This window comes from Heterodontus francisci, chromosome 24 (assembly GCF_036365525.1).
Source record: "Heterodontus francisci isolate sHetFra1 chromosome 24, sHetFra1.hap1, whole genome shotgun sequence".
NCBI classification, from domain to species: domain Eukaryota; kingdom Metazoa; phylum Chordata; class Chondrichthyes; order Heterodontiformes; family Heterodontidae; genus Heterodontus; species Heterodontus francisci.
In genome coordinates, this window is record NC_090394.1 from 49,417,855 (window position 1) to 49,434,800 (window position 16,946).

Below are 16,946 nucleotides of genomic sequence, written 5' to 3' on the forward strand. Positions count from 1 at the left end.
TATAAAAATTCAAGCAACTCTATTAAGGGTCTGTAATGTTCTTTTTGAGAACCATCTTTGAAAAGAAAGACGTGCTGTATCACATCTTTATATATTAAGCACTTGAAGATGCTTTCCAATGTGTTGTTGTTGAGATGGAGTTGCTGTTACTATGTAGGGATACCGATCAACCATTTTGTTCAGTTAATGTGAATAGTGGTGTTGGGCAAATAAATAACACTGAATACAATTGAAAAATACATATAGTTAGACATAGTGACCTACAGATGCTGATGCACATTCTTGTCTTCAAAACTATTTCTATTTACATGTTACTAGGCAAACACAATAACGAACCATTAGCTCATTCAGAATACAGGAAATTCTGTGCACATGGACGGAGGCATTGGCGAGTTAGAGCAACAACAACAATCAGATCTTTATTTTAAATTAACGCAAATAAACCATGCACATTTGTAATACCCTACATAAATTGGCTGCCAGCTCTTGTCAGGATTGCTCGTGTGTCTTTAAAGCAGACTTACCAAAGAGACTGAAACATAGGCCATGATCGTCTTTTTCTCTAAGCTCTCCCCACCCCCCCCCCCCCCCATTTTTTTTGCGGCACTCTGCACCAACTACCTTTTTCTGTGTTTGCTGTACTATACTTAGATGGTGGAAGATGGTTTGTGTGGATTTATTTTCCTTTGATATCATTCCTTCCACCATAACAGGATGTACATTTTCCCTGCTTTGCAGTTCCTCCAAAGGTAAGATCAGTCATTACTGGATTGTGAAATTGTTGGTGAGAACTTGCACCCTGCCACTCGCTTGTCATAGTATGTGGGTACACCTGGTGCGCTGCTCCTACAAGGCTTACCCACATTTTCTGTTCATTGATAAAACTGTTGTAAATCAAATTCAAAGAATAACTAAAACTAAAGCAGCAGCCTTTGTTAGTTTTCATTTTGCTGCATAGCTGATACGGCACTCGAGATAAAGATGTGTCTGTGGAATTTTCCATTTGCTTGGTTTAGCACTTATCCTGTATTTCATATCTTTGTTCAGATCTGGTGGAATGTTAGCAGGTAATTTTGATCAATGCTTCAGTCTTCATTTCCTGTGACTGTTTGGAAATGGTCAATACTTCAATAAAAGAAAAATACTGCAGATGCTGGAAATCATGAAATAAAAACAAGGTGCTGGAAATACTCGGGTCGATGAAAGGTCATCGAACTGAAAAGTTAACTGTTTCTTTATCCACGGATGCTGCCAGATCTGCTGAGTATTTCCAGTGCCTGGTTTTGATTACAATACCTTTAAAGAACTGCAGATCAGCAGTTTGAATGTGCATTTAACTTCATTGTTTAATAAATCTCATTTGAACTTATCAAGCTGAGCATATTTTGGAGTAATGAAAAACAAAGTGATTCCTGACAACGCAGCCAGCCACTGACGTCATCAGGCTGCGCCATAGTGCGCACATGCGCAGACGTATTCCTGCTGTCTGTGCATGTGCTGCATTCCGACTTGCCAGGACTGGTTAACGTATGCGCCGATAACGTCATTGCGTGATGTGGCCATCTTCAGGCAACGTGCCTGGTCGGCCTCTGCATATGCTTTACGCGTACAGCAATGCAACGCCAACAGGTATTCACCCATGCGTTAAGCTCTGCTGCCCCCCCGCTGCTCTCTCCGGCCACTCTGCTCCCGCCCCCCTCGCTGCTCTCTCCGGCCACTCCGCTCCCCCCCCCCCTCGCTGCTGTCTCCAGCCGCTCCGCTCCCCCCTTGCTGCTCTGTCCAGCCGTTCCGCTCACCCACCCCCCCCCCGCTCGCTCTCGCTCTCCCTCCTGCCATTGTGTGCTGCCATGTGTTTAGGTTGCCTTCGTGTGAGTATTTGAGCAGTGCCATCTTTAGTCCTGGCAGCTGCCTGAAGTCGCAGACTGTGACTTTTTAGTGGCACATGCTGCTGCAGCGCCACCTAGTGGTAGCATTGTCAGCAAGCGCAGCCAATGAAAAATAATCCCTAAAATTGCCAGTGCAGCTGACATGAAACCTGTAATGTGATCTGATTTACTGGCACGTATGGAGAATTTCTTTAGGTCCAATTGAATATTGTTTCTTACTGAGTGTGTATTTTGAAATGTGCTACAATTGTGCTTTGTTTTACAACAGAGAGAAAAAATCAGAGAAACATTTGTGGCTGATTTACAAAGAGAATTTGCAGGGAAGGGCCTCACCTTTTCTATAGGTAATTTTAATTCTCTAATAGCATGGCGATGAGACAGTGAAGAAAAAGGTTTCGAGAGTATTTTAAGAAAAAAAGTGCTATGAAGCAAAAATTGAAAGTGCTTTATTCTTCTACTGCAACTGGTTTTAGCGTTTATTAGTTTTTGTATGTTTTACAAAATTGCAGATCGCAGTGTAAGGGTGATCTTCTGCAGTTCTATATATTTGAGTGATATATGAATCACTTAGAAATTATCAGCAATCTTTTCACTATCTAAGTAGCAATTGCAAGGAGGGCAGATGTGCTATCTAAGAGCAGTTATTTTTACAACCTACATCTTGTGGCATGCTCCAGAAACAATGAAAAGACATCAGTAATAATGAATTAGAACTGCATTATTGAAGTAATTTTATATACTTCCATGAGGTGCATTTATTCGTATGGACCGTGTTGTAAATCACTTTCATTTGTATTTTGAGTCTCAGTCCGCAGATGATGACGTATAATCTGTGCTCTGCATTTTGGGTCTCAAATCACCACATAACTAGGGGTTCAACATTTTGGTCTACAGATTGATTTGAACTAGAATCAACCCTGTTTACACATCAACATCAACATAAGCTTCGCTGCAACGTTAAGATAGTCACCAGGAATTTTCTCTGGGGTTTACCGATTAGCTATCGTAACAAGAAAATTGGAAGAAATTCAATTTATGCATCGATCCAGAATTTTGGCTGCAATTATGCCAGCTGATGGGATAACCACTGAAGAAATTCCCGGCGTATGTGTATTGAACCCTTAATTATACTAACAAGTCTACTTATTAAGACACTGAGGTTTCAGGATTTGGCACCAGTAATGCTTTGTGAGGTGGGAATATATATTGTAATTTCCAACCTGTTTCCATTTCTCTCTTCGAGGTGGACAGATCAGCTTTGATGTGTTTCCAGACGGCTGGGATAAACGATACTGTCTGGGAATCCTCGAGAGTGACAACTACAAGACCATCCATTTCTTTGGTGATAAAACCTCCCCAGTGAGTAAACACATGGGGGTAATTTTAGCACATGTAAAGGGGTGGGATGGGAGTAAGTGGGGAGGTGAAAATTTTAAAATTCTGAACTCTGCCCATAACCTGCCCGCATCCGGGTTTCATCTACGAAGGTGTGACAAAGGGCTGACAGCGAATCCACTTTGAGGAGGCAGGTTTGGCAATTTAACTCTGTTGATGAGGTTGGCAGCCTCTGGTTTACCCTGCTTTGCAGGTTTTTGCAACTGGGTTTCCCAGGCAAGATGAGGGCAGCCTCAAGGAGAAGGTTAGTGCTTTCACTACACTGCTGTGGGCCAGGGATCAGACCTACCTGCTCTGGAATACTCCCCACCTGACTAGAAGCCAGGCCTGTTAATTAGGCTGACTTCCAGGCAGGGAACCTGCCAGGGCCAAAAGACCCACACTGTGGAGTTAAAACTACAGCATGTAGGGAAAGCTGGTCTTCTGCCCCGTGAATATACAGGCCATAAGGCAGAAAAGAATTGCCAAAAGTTGATATCCTTGAAGCTAAAACGATGCCGCTTTCTCTTGAAATAGAACAGGGATAACTTTTAAGTATTCTGTAGTAATAACACATTGCAGCAGACATGGTCTGGAAAACTAAAGGGAGGGCAGCTTGTACTCAGTACTGTCAACATAAAAGTTTTATAAATGTACAATCTCATTGCAATACTTTTAGTGGAACCCTTTAAACAGGTTGAATCTAGCATTAACTGCCACAGGCTCATTTCGTAAAAATAAAGAGGAAATTCTTTAAAGTGAGTTAGGCCACTGTTGTACCTTGTTCAGAGGGCTACATGGTGGTATCCTGAGTCTGCTCATTGGAGTAGACATTGGTGTAAAATCAGTGTACAATAGGGGTAAGTAACTAAACTCACATGCAACATGCACACTTCAACAGCAAACTGGGGGACAACCAAGAAAGAAACAATGCTTAGCTGTCTCATAGCTTTAATGCATGTGATATCAATCTTTTCATCATACTTTTAAGATGCACAATAGCAACAGCAGCCCGTGGCACCAAATCATTAAAGAAGAATGCAAAACTTCACTCATTCAGAGTTCTGAGCTCTCCTATTTGGGATTGAAGGCAGGATGAACTCCTAGGTGTGTGTGGTACTAAACCACTCATGCTAGCTGGAGGAGGTGGCACTGACTGCCAATACCCTCAACCCTAGTGTAAACTGGGCACTGGGATTGATCCTTATACCAGTATAGGTTGGTCCAAGGCCCAATACCAGATTAGCCTTGGGCTATGTTTACATCAGACCAGTGCACTAGACGCCTGCTGAGTGTGCCCAATCAGCTCACTGACAAAGACCATTTCAATTTCAGGCAGCTGCCTTAGCAACAGGCAGTGTCCAGAATGTGTGGGTTGGGTGCATGCTAACGGTCAGTGGCAGTTGCAGCCCATTCTCCTGGCTTCACATTAAAACCACAGGTTGCATTTTTTAACAACATATTTACTGATTGTGGACTGCAGAGGTCCCTTGATGTACTGCTGGCACTCAATAAAAGCAATTTGGTAAAGGAGGCATCAACCAGGTTTGGGCCCTTTATTTACACGTACAAAGGGTTTAATGCTATATCAATAGAGATTGCAAACATCCGTCTCAGCTCAAACTGGAGGCCATGGCATCTATTTTACATCTGTAAAACAGGTGCAGTAACATAACATTTCTAGACCTAAATGTCAAAAATTGACCTTGTTGATTTGTAAACATAACCAGTTCAGGACAGAAACCTGTAAACTCATCTCCAGCACCAAAGCTTTTAGCCTCAGGTGGGGGCGTGAATCCTACATTAAACAATGTTTTTGACTTCCATTGAGATTCCTTCAGCTTTTCTAATGCCACTAGGATCCTACTGTACTGACTGGGAATGTTTTAATAATGCATTTTTTGTGGTATTTCTCTAAATACATAAATCTACTTTTTGCAGGGTGGCAACGATTATGAAATCTATAGTGATGCAAGGACTATAGGTCATTCTGTGACATCCCCAGAGGACACTAGGAGAATCTGTGATGAACTATTTTTCCACTGAAGGATCAGTATTCCATCATAAAGTTGTGGATTTTTTCCAAGTTCACAGCATAAGAAAGAAGAAATATACTTGATATTCATTTGGTAGTACAGAACTTGAGAATTGCTGAAAATAGAAATGTCAAAGCTTTGCGTCTTGCACTCATCAGGACAATACACAAGAATAACCAATGTAAGGGAAAACAACAGCTTATACTGCATGAGAGTGCTGATTGGTTGGCAAGTGAACTCTGATTGGTAGAGGTGTTGCTATAGAGAATGCAGCAGTTTATGGTGACTGACAGTTAACTGCCAAGCTTTGTTTGAAATTTAAACCAGGCAGCTTGACTCTGGGTCAAGGCATTGTCCTGAGGAATGAACCAGCAAATGGCTGGCACTTATTTTGTTCAGCTGAAACAGGCGCAATGTGTGTACATGTTCGTTCTGTCTGCAAAGAACAGGGCCCTGTGTATTAATATATGTAACTTCCAGTACATGCAAATACGCCACACTGCGAGCCCAACTGACAATCTTAAATTGGTTCTCTGTAAATCTTAGCATACTGCAGATTATTTAGCAAATGTTCTCCAATCGTGGAATCACATCTAATGTTGGACACTTTTTAGTTTTGCAAGTATAGGCTGCTTGGGCACGGCCTGGACCTTGCCCCTTGCAAACAGCAGAAGGGACATTTTGTTTGGTACGAGCTGCCAGTCTTTGGGACATACGGCCTATATACCTAGTATCACACTGGCACTGAAATTCATGTATCACATTACTCATTTGTGAGATAGGCAGGACGTCTTTTTGGCTTGACGGCAGCATCCTGCTAGGTATATAGATCATACGTCCCAAAGACTGGTGGATTATATCAAACAACATGTCCCTTCTGCTGTTCGCAACAGGCCAAGGTACAGGCCATACCCAAGCAGCCCATGCTTGCAAAACTCAAAATACAGTGTCCAACATTAGATGTGATTCGACAATTGGACAACCTTTGCTAAATAATCCGCAGTGTGCTAAGAATTATGCTGACAACCAATTTAAGATAGTCACTTGGGCTCGCAGTATGGTGTATTTGCATGTACTGGAAGCTACATCTATTAATACACAGGGCCCTGTGTATTTGCAGACAAAGAACATGTACACACATTGCGCCTGTTTCAGCTGAACAAAATAAGCCATTTGCTGGTTCATTCCTCAGTGTCAAGCTGCCTGGTTTAACTTTCAAACAAAGCACTCTCTTCTCATGCAGTGTAAGTTGTTGTTTTCCCTTACACTGGTTATTCATGAGTATTGTCCTGATGAGTGCAAGACGAAAAGCTTTGGCAACATGTTTCTAAATTCAGCAATTCTCAAATATACTTGAATTAAATCTAACATTCTGGCCATATAGTTACACAAATCCTGAATACTATTTTGTGTTGTGTAGCAACTTTTTTTTTAAAAACCTAATGTGTTTATTTTCGTGGAGTATCAGCTAACTATTGGGCAAATTATGTGTGGTCCTTAAAATTAAAATGAAAGGTGAGATTGCATGTAGAAATTGAACATCATAATTTGACTGATAAATGGGAGCTAAAGATGCAGCCACTTAGTTACACTGCTAACGTCATAACATTTAGAAACCTGATGTATTGGAAGGATGAATTCCTCGTTAGGCAAGTATAGCACATTTACATGAATAGGGCCATTGTCATTTATTGTGGCAGGCAGTCTTTCTATTGAATGTTTTTAAACTGTAAAAGTCTGGTTAGCTAAATTACAAATCAAATTCAGTTAGGTACTTAGACCAAAGTTAGGAGTTACACAATCACTTGTACCTTTCATTTAATACCATGGAATTTTTATTTTATTACTTAAGATTCAATCAAGACCTATACTTTGCATTTTTATAATTGTGCTGGTCACCATGAGGGTTAGAAGTGAGCTGTACTTCATAGAGCTTACAGTAGCAACCCTTCAGTGATTTCACTGATCATCTCCCATGGGTTCTCCGATTGCAGAATAATGCTCACATAGCACTGAGGCAATTATCCACAGAAACGTCACTAGCTGTTGGACTGTGATCTTCATTTTCAATTAAAGTTGAATTTTCCCACAATTATACAATATTCATGATCATGGGGTCCCCAAAAATCTAATTAAGATCCTCTTCCATCTTTGAATTAATGAATTTCCCTGTTGGAAATCTGTTTACACCTGTCTGTAAGAATGCCTGTCAGTCATATACTACATGCTACAATAATGTTACTATCATACCTCTTGCCATATATAATGAGATATAGATCACAGTTTATTAGAAAGGTAAAGGGTATTTAAATATTTCAGATTGTGGGAAATTTAAATGCTTGTTGTGGTTGTCCTTGTGTTTTATTCAATTCAAAGAATGGAAGGGCAGAAAAATAGAACTCCTGAATGTAAGACATATGACAGATTTTAATGAAAACACTGAATATCAGACATGCTGCCTTTTCTAACACAGCATTCCATTTTACATCTTGACTGAAATACCTCAAACAAAATGTTTTAACTGCTTTGTGTGCAAGTTTGATACTGTATACCTGGACATGTGATTATGTGCCCTACAAAGCATATGATTTTTTTTCCAAATCAATAAAGCCATGATTAAACTTTTATTTCAAGAAAAGCTGACTACAGTTCTGTAATTTTGGTGAAAGACAAAGTTACTCCCAGAGTATGTTTTATGTTTACGCTTGGAGTCAGTCATTAACAGATGTCCTTTTGTCTTTTTTGACCCTTTGCTTAAGGTTTACAAAATGCAATGTCAAAAAAAATTAGTTGGATCTGACGCGATGTTTTGTGTAACCAAAATAGACATTAAACATTTTCTAATTGAATGCTGATGCAATCAGATCCCCAAAGTTAATAGCTTCCTCTAATTTGTTTTACTAATACATTGGTATATTTAGTCTAATTATACATTTGAACTGAAAAAATTAGTACAATACTTAATAACTACTGCCTGGCTCTGTAGGTTTGATTAAATGTTCTGAAAATAAGCAATTCATAGTTGCCCCCTTCAGTCTTGCCTACTTGTTCCATTTTAATTTGATAAGTGTAACTGTCTTAAATCAAGGTTTTTTTTCATGTTTGTACTTGCAGCTGTTCAATTTTCAGTCCGTTAACACCCTATCTGTACTAATGCTTTGTCTTTCAACACACCATTAACATATTGTTTGCCTTTGCTCCACAACCTTCTGGTCAGCTATTCTGTGACCTTGTCCTATTTACACCTTCTCTTTTGTTATCTCTTGCCCCACCCCTGCTTTACTTGCTTATAACCTTTTACATTTCTAATATTTGCTAGTTCTGATGAAGGGTCACTGACCTGAAACATTAACTCTGCTTCTCTCCACAGATGCTGCCAGACCTGCTGAGTATTTCCAGCATTTGCAGTATTTTGCTTTTATATTAAATAATCAAGCCTTTATTCACAGTAGCCTAGGATCTTACATTTTTTTATAAATAGTTGGCAAAAGCAGTTCCCATTCAGGATGGGAGACTGATTTGTTTCTGCTTTTCTTAGGCATAATAATGAATTCAGAAGTCACAAAATTAACTTAAAATATGATTAAATACAGAACTAGATAGAAAAATTATAAACAAACAAATCTTTATCAAACCTGTTTGCTTCTTAGTACTGGTTATATTTACAATAGATAAATTGAAACAGCTATAATTGCTAGTCGATGCTTGAATCATTTTAGGCTATTTTTGATGTACAATTCTGTTTTACTACTACAGTCTTGCATATATCTCAATTATGTGCAGTTGTTCTGTGGATCGCATTTTCTTTTGTCTTTGAATATCCACACAGTTTGACATGAAAATAAAAGAAAATACTTTACATAGATGCACTTAATTCTACATACCTGTCCTGGCCTAATTTTTTTGATTAAAGTCCTTCCTGATTTCAACTGGCTATAGGAAGGCTTTACCTAGACAGCTTAGGGTGTAGGTAAAGGCAATTGGAAACATCTAGAAAACAGAGCAGCTCTTGAAGGGTTGAAGCTCCCCATTGAAAGGGATGTTGTTGTGGGGAACAGAAAAGTGAAGGAAATTAATCCCAATGTTGCATTTAAATTGGAAGCCCTACCGCAGGAGATACACCAGAGGCAGGTGCCCCCAAGTGAAACTGATAACCACCTTCCAATAAAAGCAGAGGTGCATGTTACATTGAAAAAGGATGCCTACCAGGTCAACACAGTGATCTGGGCATTAAGAATTGAAGTTTGGAAATAACATATTGATGTAAAATGTGATTGGTACCCTATTAAAGAATACAGGTCCTGAGAAGTGTTCAGAAAAGATGGACGGTATCGTTTTTTTTTTTCTGCCCATTATCTTTCACCTTTAGAAACTACTGAAATGGAGGATATGTACTTCAAAACAGCAGCTCTTCTATTTTTCACTTACATATATCATAAATTTCCCATTGAAACAACATTTGCCCCGGGGACAAAATCCTACTGATGTAACAGTTCAAGCAGCAGACCTGTCATTCAAATGTTCTTAAGGAAACATCTTGCCAGTGCGTAGCAGTTTTCCCCAATTAATGTCAATAATAGTGGGAAAACCCCTATAATGCAGCATCTTTATATAATGGTGCCCCAAGATTATGCTGTATAAATTGTTTAGCTATTCCTGCCTTTAATGCTACTCTCCAATAAAAATGCAGGAGGCTGCATACAACCAGGATTCATTTTGTAGCATCATCAATGACTCGAGGGTCTTAAATCAAAATGCCAAGCCAAATTTTCATTGCCTTCTACCCCTTCATTGCAAGTTTTCTGCCTATAACACAAATTGCCAGGATCTGATAGCCTACATCCTAGGCTTTTAAAAGAGATAATGAATGCACTAGCTGCTTTCCCAAAATTCCTAGATTATGGAACAGTCCCAGCAGATTGGAAGCTAGCAAATATAACACTGCTATTCAAGAAAGGGAGAGTGAAAAACGGAACTACAGGCCAGTTAGCCTGACACCGGTCAGTCATCAGGAAAATGCTGGAATCTATTCAGTATTAACAATACACTTAGAAAAGCACAGTATATGATTAGAACAAGTCAACATGGTTTTATGAAAGAGAAATCCTGTTTGACAAATTTGAGGATGTAACTAGCGGGGTAGATAAATGGGGAACCAGTAGATGTAGTATGCTTGGATTTCCAAAAGGCATTCGATAAGGTGCCACACAAAAGGTTAATAGGGAAGATATGGGTTCATGGAGTTGGGGTTTGATATATTAGCATTGATAGAGGATTGGTTGATAGACAATAGGGATAAATGGGGCGTTGGCAAGCTGTGACTAGTGGAGTGTCACAAGAATCAATGCAGGGAGCTCAGCTATTTACAATCTATATTAATGACTTAGACAAAGAGACAGAGTAATGTTTGCTGACAATATGAAGCTAGGTGGCAATGCAAGCTGTGAGAAGGACACAGAGACTGCAAAGAGTTAAGCGGGTGGGCAAGGTGGCAGATGGGGTATAATGTGGGGAAGTGTGAGGTTATTCACTTTGGTCGTAAGAATGGAAAGGCAGAATATTTTTTTTTAAAAGGCAGTAAAGAGTCAGAGAGACTAGGGTGTACTCATACAAGGACCACAAAATGTTAGCATGCAATTAGGAAAGCAAATGACATGTTGGCCTTTTATTGCAAGGGGATTGGAGTACAAGAGGGCGGCACAGTGGTTAGCACCGCAGCCTCACAGCTCCAGGGACCCGGGTTCAATTCTGGGTACTGCCTCTGGAGTTTGCGAGTTCTCCATGACCGCGTGGGTTTTCGCTGGGTGCTCCAGTTTCCTCCCAAAGACTTGCAGGTGATTGGCCAATTTACCTGAGTGTAGGTAGGTGGTAAGGAATATGAGATTACTGTAGGGTTAGTATAAATGGGTGGTTGTTGGTCAGCACAGACTCGGTGGGCTGAAAGGCCTGTTTCAGTGCTGTATCTAAATAAAATAAAGAATAAATAAAAGTCTTGCCACAATTGTACAGGACTGCAGTGAGAGCACACCTGGAATACTGTGCAATTTTGGTCTCCATCTTTAAGGAAGGATATACTGGCATTGGAGGCATACAGCAAAAGTACATTAGATTGGTCCCTGGGATGAAAGGGTTGACCTATGATGAGATGCTGAGTAAATTGGGAGAACGAGAGGTGATCTCATTGAAACATTCATTATGAAGGGGCTTGACAGGTTAGATACTGAGACAGTCTAGACAATCTAGGACAAGGAGGCAGAGTTTCAGGATAAGGGGATGATCATTTAGGACTGAGACAAGAAATTTCTTCACTCAGAGGGTTGCAAATCTTTGGAATTCTCTATCCCAAAAGGGTTGTGGATTCTCCATCATTGAATATATTTAAGGCTGAAATGGACAAACTATTTGGTCTGTCAGGGAATCAAGGGATATGGGGAGCAGACAGGAAAGTGGAGTTGAAGCCAAAGATCAACCATGATCATATTGAGTGGCAGAACAGGCTTGATGGGCTGTATGGTCTACTCCTGCTTCTTATGTTTTTACGGACTTAGAACAGCTTAAAACAAAATGAGGAGAGACTTGCAGATGGAATCACATCACTACTCTCGAACCCGCAACTCTTAATACAGCAGAGAATTAAAACCGTCTTTTAATCCCTATCCTAAAGTCGAGACTGAGATTTGCACAGAAAAATTGCTTAATGATTAATCAGCAAATAGCAATTCTCTTTATTCAAATAGGTTTCCATAGTATGAGAGCAATATTTATGGACAAATTCTTAAAAGGTTATCTTACACTGCAAACAAACCAACATGAAATTGCCATGAACTTAACTCATTTATATGCAATTCACGTGTCCTATTTTGACAAAGAAATAATACAATATGCTTATTTCAATTTTCAACTAACTTGCATCATGTAATACCCAAAGCTCAACATGTTGTAATATCTATTTTCTTTGATAGTAAATTCTATTAAAATATCTAGTACTTGTGGACTCTTTCAGAAAAATCTTCAATAAAAGGACAAATTCCTAAAAGTTTTGTCTGTTCAACAGGATGACCAGATTTAAAAAATACCCATTCAGGTACAAGAATGATTGTTCTTGTCTAAATGTAATTTTGAACTTTGACCATCCGATTTTGTTGATGCTCTTAAAAATCAATCAAATCGATCAAAAATATTAGGTTGATAACCTATCTAGATATAGAAAAACAAATTAAATCTCCTACAAAATGAGAGTCCTTTTATCTCCAAAATTTCCTAGTGTTTTTCTAAAGTTATACCTATGCTTAGTGATTCAAAAGGCTAGTAAACCAAAACAATGCAAGAATGATTTTTTGTCATTTATTCAAACACATTAAGTTGTTTTTGTATCCTAAATAATTATCAGAAATATACAGATTACAGATAATGCATAAATACCAAAATGCACATAAAAATGATACACTGATCTCCAAGGTTCACTCAAAACAAATTCAAATAAGTGGTTAGATATAATGAATTGCAATTGTAGTACAATGCACAGTAAAACTATTCATATTTGCAAATATAAACCAATAACTGATAATTTGCCATGGGGTAAAATGGTTTGTTACTGCTGCAGTGTTAAAACAGTGTTATTGGAGACTAAGGCACTGAAGAATACCTGCATTAAAATATTCTTCACAGAAGTCAAGAGAACAGAGAAAGAAACAGCAACATAATTAGGCTCTTTTACATGCAATGCCATTGAAGACAGGTGCAACTATTCCTGCCTTCAATGATACTCTCCAATAAAAATGCAGACTGCTTCCATACAACTAGGATCCAGACATTTGTGGTATCAGCAATGACCCCTGGGTCTTAAATCAAAATGCAGAGTCAAATTGTTATTGCCTTTTACCCATGAATTGCAAGTTTTCTGCTGATAACATGGACTTAGAGCAGTTTAAAACACAAACAAAATGAGGAGAAACTGGCAGATGAAATCATAAATCTCTATTTCCACATCACTCGACGAGAACCCGCAACTCTTAACAGAGGATTAAAACCAGATCGGAGTTTGTTGAAACCAACTTTTGACCCCTATCCTCAAGTAGACACTGACATTTGCACAGAAAAATTGCTTAATGGTTAATCAGCAAATTGCAATTCTCTTTATTCAAATTTCCACAGTAGGAGGACAATATTTATGAACAAATTCTGAAATGGTTAAGCTTGCACTTCAAAGCAAACAACTGTTACTAACATGAATTTTAAATATAAATCCCAAAATGGAGTATTTCTTCATGTTTCATTATTACAGCTCAGCTCTTGGTTACTTAGCATAGGAAAACAAAGGCAAGTTTGACAAGGAATGCCTCATTCCATTCAACATGACAGATCAGTTTCCAATGTGAAGTGAACAGATATATCAAGTATAATCAATATTGCCTGTTTTAGAATGTCACCCAGCCAAAATTACCCCACCCTCATCCTATATCCCTTTGTGAATTGTCACATTGAATTTCACTTGATTTATCTTTATGTAACTTGTCAGTTTTAGCAGTTTCCATCAACACAAAAGATTGCAACAAAATTATAACTCAAAGTACAATTCTTTTAATCACAGATTCGCAAGAGGCCACATTGCAGTGTTTATTTTAATAAAATTCCATAAAAAGGTACAGGTGAAAGAATTCAAAGACATTTTGGCCACCATTATTCATTCAATTTTAGATAAGTACGGTTTCAGCTATCATTTAAAAAGTTGCCCAGCAAGTAATTGCTGCAGTGTTCTATGTGCAGGCCAGAAGAAAAAAAGTCAGAAGAAAATAACTTCATGCATGTGCAGCAGTTTCTTTAAAGCTCAATATCCTGCAGATACTTGGGTGTATTTATACTAAAAGCTTCAGATGGTATTTACAGGTTCTCAGCAGTAAACAGCCACCATGACACTGCGCACAGTTGACAACTCTGGTCATACCTGTGTGTTGCCAATAACAAAGCCAAATTACCTGTTAATCCATTCAAAAAGTGGTGAACAAGATTAAGATTTTACAAATGTGTGGCATTTACAACTGTACTAATCAATCAATGCAGTGCTGGGTGGTCAGATTCCTGACAACCAGAAATTAGCAGTACTGAATCAATATTGGTACAAACCTTCAAGCACTGCATTTATTGAAACCCCAGAGATATTTTAATTAATGTAGACTATAGGACATTGACTATCCAGGTTGACAACACCAAAATTCTCAGGCGTTAGCACCTACTCCATTGATTTCACATACACACTGCGTTGAGGAGGGAAGGAAAACTATACTGCTCTCACCTCCTGCTGGCTAGTTTGGAGGGGGTTTGGCAGAGGTCCAGTCATCTGCTCACACAATCAGCCTTGAGCACTGGATCATAAAGACCAGAGGAGAGATAAACAGAAAATATTGAGGCTAAATACCCTTTAAAAATGATTAAACTGATAAAGTACAAACATGATTTACCTTGAAAGAGGTTCAGTAAAACTACAGCTAACTAAATTAATGGTTTGTAGGACAGTGCAGTTTAAAATAAATTTCCATTACAAGGCTGCTTTATATGAAAGTGCAGCTTTAAATATCGTTGTTAGACTACCAACTACTTTCTACACATTCTTAAGCGACACTTGTGAAGCATGAATCCCATGCAGTTTCACACATAAATTCACTAGCTTAGATACCTTACTAGAAAATATGGAAGGTATGAGTGATATTGAAACAAACTGCTATTTAATGAATAATTCTTAGATGTTTAAAACACAACACCTTTGTAAAATATAATTTTCTCCTGTAAGTAGTCAGTTAGAATGTATACTGCTCAAACACTCAACTCAGATATTTGCTCACACTTAAACCCCTATGTTGGATAGCAGAGGAGGATAGCTGGCCATTTTTATGAGCTGACATGTCCAGACCATGTTTCGTGCTTTGTTCCTGGTGCTTGATGGGTGATGATCACTTCAACAGCCTGTATCTTCTCATTTTTGGGAGGAATGGAACAGACCTTGTAAGAGACCTCATCTCCTTCCATTGGTACATATTCTCCTTCGATACTGATATAAAAAAGAAAGATGTTCAGCCAAGAGTTTCCCATGTATTATACTCATATTGTCCCTATATAATATAGAAGTCTCAGTTACCCAAACAGTAAAAACAGTATTTGAATATTCAATTTGAATAAAATGTTTATTCACATTTGTGTATTGACATAGTCCTAAGGAGGTCTGGTACTATTTTCATATTCACAAGTTGGTGGCTCAGTAAGCACCCAAGAGTCCCTGCAAGCTTGCTTAAAGCAAAAAAAAAAGTTAACTTGTTTGTAGTACATTTCATAAAAGAACCCTCGTGCCTCTAGTCTGCAGCAAAACTTAAATATCAATGTTATATATACACAAGAAGTTTATCTTTATCTTGTTAATAACCTCAATTCATGAAAATTGGCAAGTGTTATATCCAGGTGGGTTGATGCGCAAGTGAGAACGTCATTGCTAATGAAAAAGTAATGATCAGTGGGAGATAGAAGAGCTGCAAACTGTCAAATGATGACAAATGTCAGGGGCAAAAAAAAAAAAATCAGAAAATAAGTTGATTATTTTGGAACAATGAAAAGATAGAAATGAAAATAAATGTAAGCAATAGACGGGGATAATGCTGGTTCCCCTCTCAGAACGCATAGATAGATTCTTTCCCAATATTTCTGTACATCAGGATTAACTGAATGGCCATTATTCTATAATAATTAACCATAATGCTAAAGTCTGCCATTAGTCTAACAATTTTCAATTATATTTCCAGGACTAGACAAATTTGCATTGTTGGCCAAAACTTACAGACCCTTAAAAAATTAGCTGGGTGAAAAATTGTATATTTTCTAAAATTTAGTATTTGATTTCGGCCCAACATCACAAACAATGGCCGAAACTTTACGGCCCCCAAACAAGTGAGATGGTGGGGGGGGGGGGGGGGGGGATGGGGTGGCATAAAATTGAGTGGAAGGTGGGGACCCGTTCCCGTCCCCCTCCTGCAATTTTTCTCCTGATCGGGCACTCTGTGCCCCATGGAGTGCTGCCCCCGAAGCCTCAAGTGCTGCCAATGCCCCCTCCCACCCCCAATCACCTCGCCAGAGCCCAGCCAATTGTCCCCGGGGAGGCTCCAAAAACCTACCGTAGTTCCAGGGTCATCCTTCCTGTTGCCTCCGATGGCTCAGTGTAGTCCCAGCAGTGGCCATCGCTCCCAGAGGTGCTGCTGGGACTAAGAGCTGCCGGCCCGCTGATTGGCTGGCAGCCCCATTAGGTGGGAGTGGAATTTCCTGCCTCAAGGAGGTACAAGTCCCACCCAATACCAATTAAAGGGCCTGGGCAGCAAAAAATCCCAGTCTGGTTCCCCAGGCCCAGTAGAGGCGGACTCGCCACTGACTTTTCAGCCAGTGGGAGCACCCACCATAAAATTCCAGCCAATGATTATAAATACACATGACTAACTCCTAGGGATTTAGTATATGGAACTTGTGGGTGTGTTACTGCAAGATTATCTCGAAATTAATAAAGTTGCTTTTCACCAGATGATAGTTTTCTGTAGATAGGAAATATTTTAATTCTGCTAGTCTGTAGTGTTGCGCTGGTTGTTTATAATCAATCAATAATACGAGAATATTCAAA

At 39.1% G+C, this 16,946-nt stretch overlaps 2 protein-coding genes across 7 annotated transcripts in view; one reads left to right on the forward strand and one right to left on the reverse strand.

Moving 5' to 3' along the window:
• Nucleotides 1-5,459, forward strand: part of pmm2 (phosphomannomutase 2) — a 38,656-nt gene extending 33,197 nt beyond the window's left edge. Inside the window, exons 6-8 of one of the 2 annotated variants that reach the window (XM_068056134.1) lie at nt 2,155-2,230; nt 3,130-3,245; nt 5,202-5,459. In XM_068056134.1, coding sequence (XP_067912235.1) covers nt 2,155-2,230; nt 3,130-3,245; nt 5,202-5,306 — 297 coding nt within the window. In that variant the 3' untranslated portion in view covers nt 5,307-5,459. The remainder of the gene's footprint in view (nt 1-2,154; nt 2,231-3,129; nt 3,246-5,201) is intronic. The other variant, XM_068056135.1, reaches the window with a different exon arrangement.
• Nucleotides 5,460-12,626: 7,167 nt separating this feature from the next.
• Nucleotides 12,627-16,946, reverse strand: part of carhsp1 (calcium regulated heat stable protein 1) — a 96,818-nt gene continuing 92,498 nt past the window's right edge. For all 5 annotated transcript variants that reach the window (XM_068056143.1, XM_068056139.1, XM_068056141.1 and 2 more), the window contains one exon: nt 12,627-15,341. In XM_068056143.1, the coding sequence (XP_067912244.1) occupies nt 15,182-15,341 (160 nt within the window). In that variant the 3' untranslated portion in view covers nt 12,627-15,181. The remainder of the gene's footprint in view (nt 15,342-16,946) is intronic.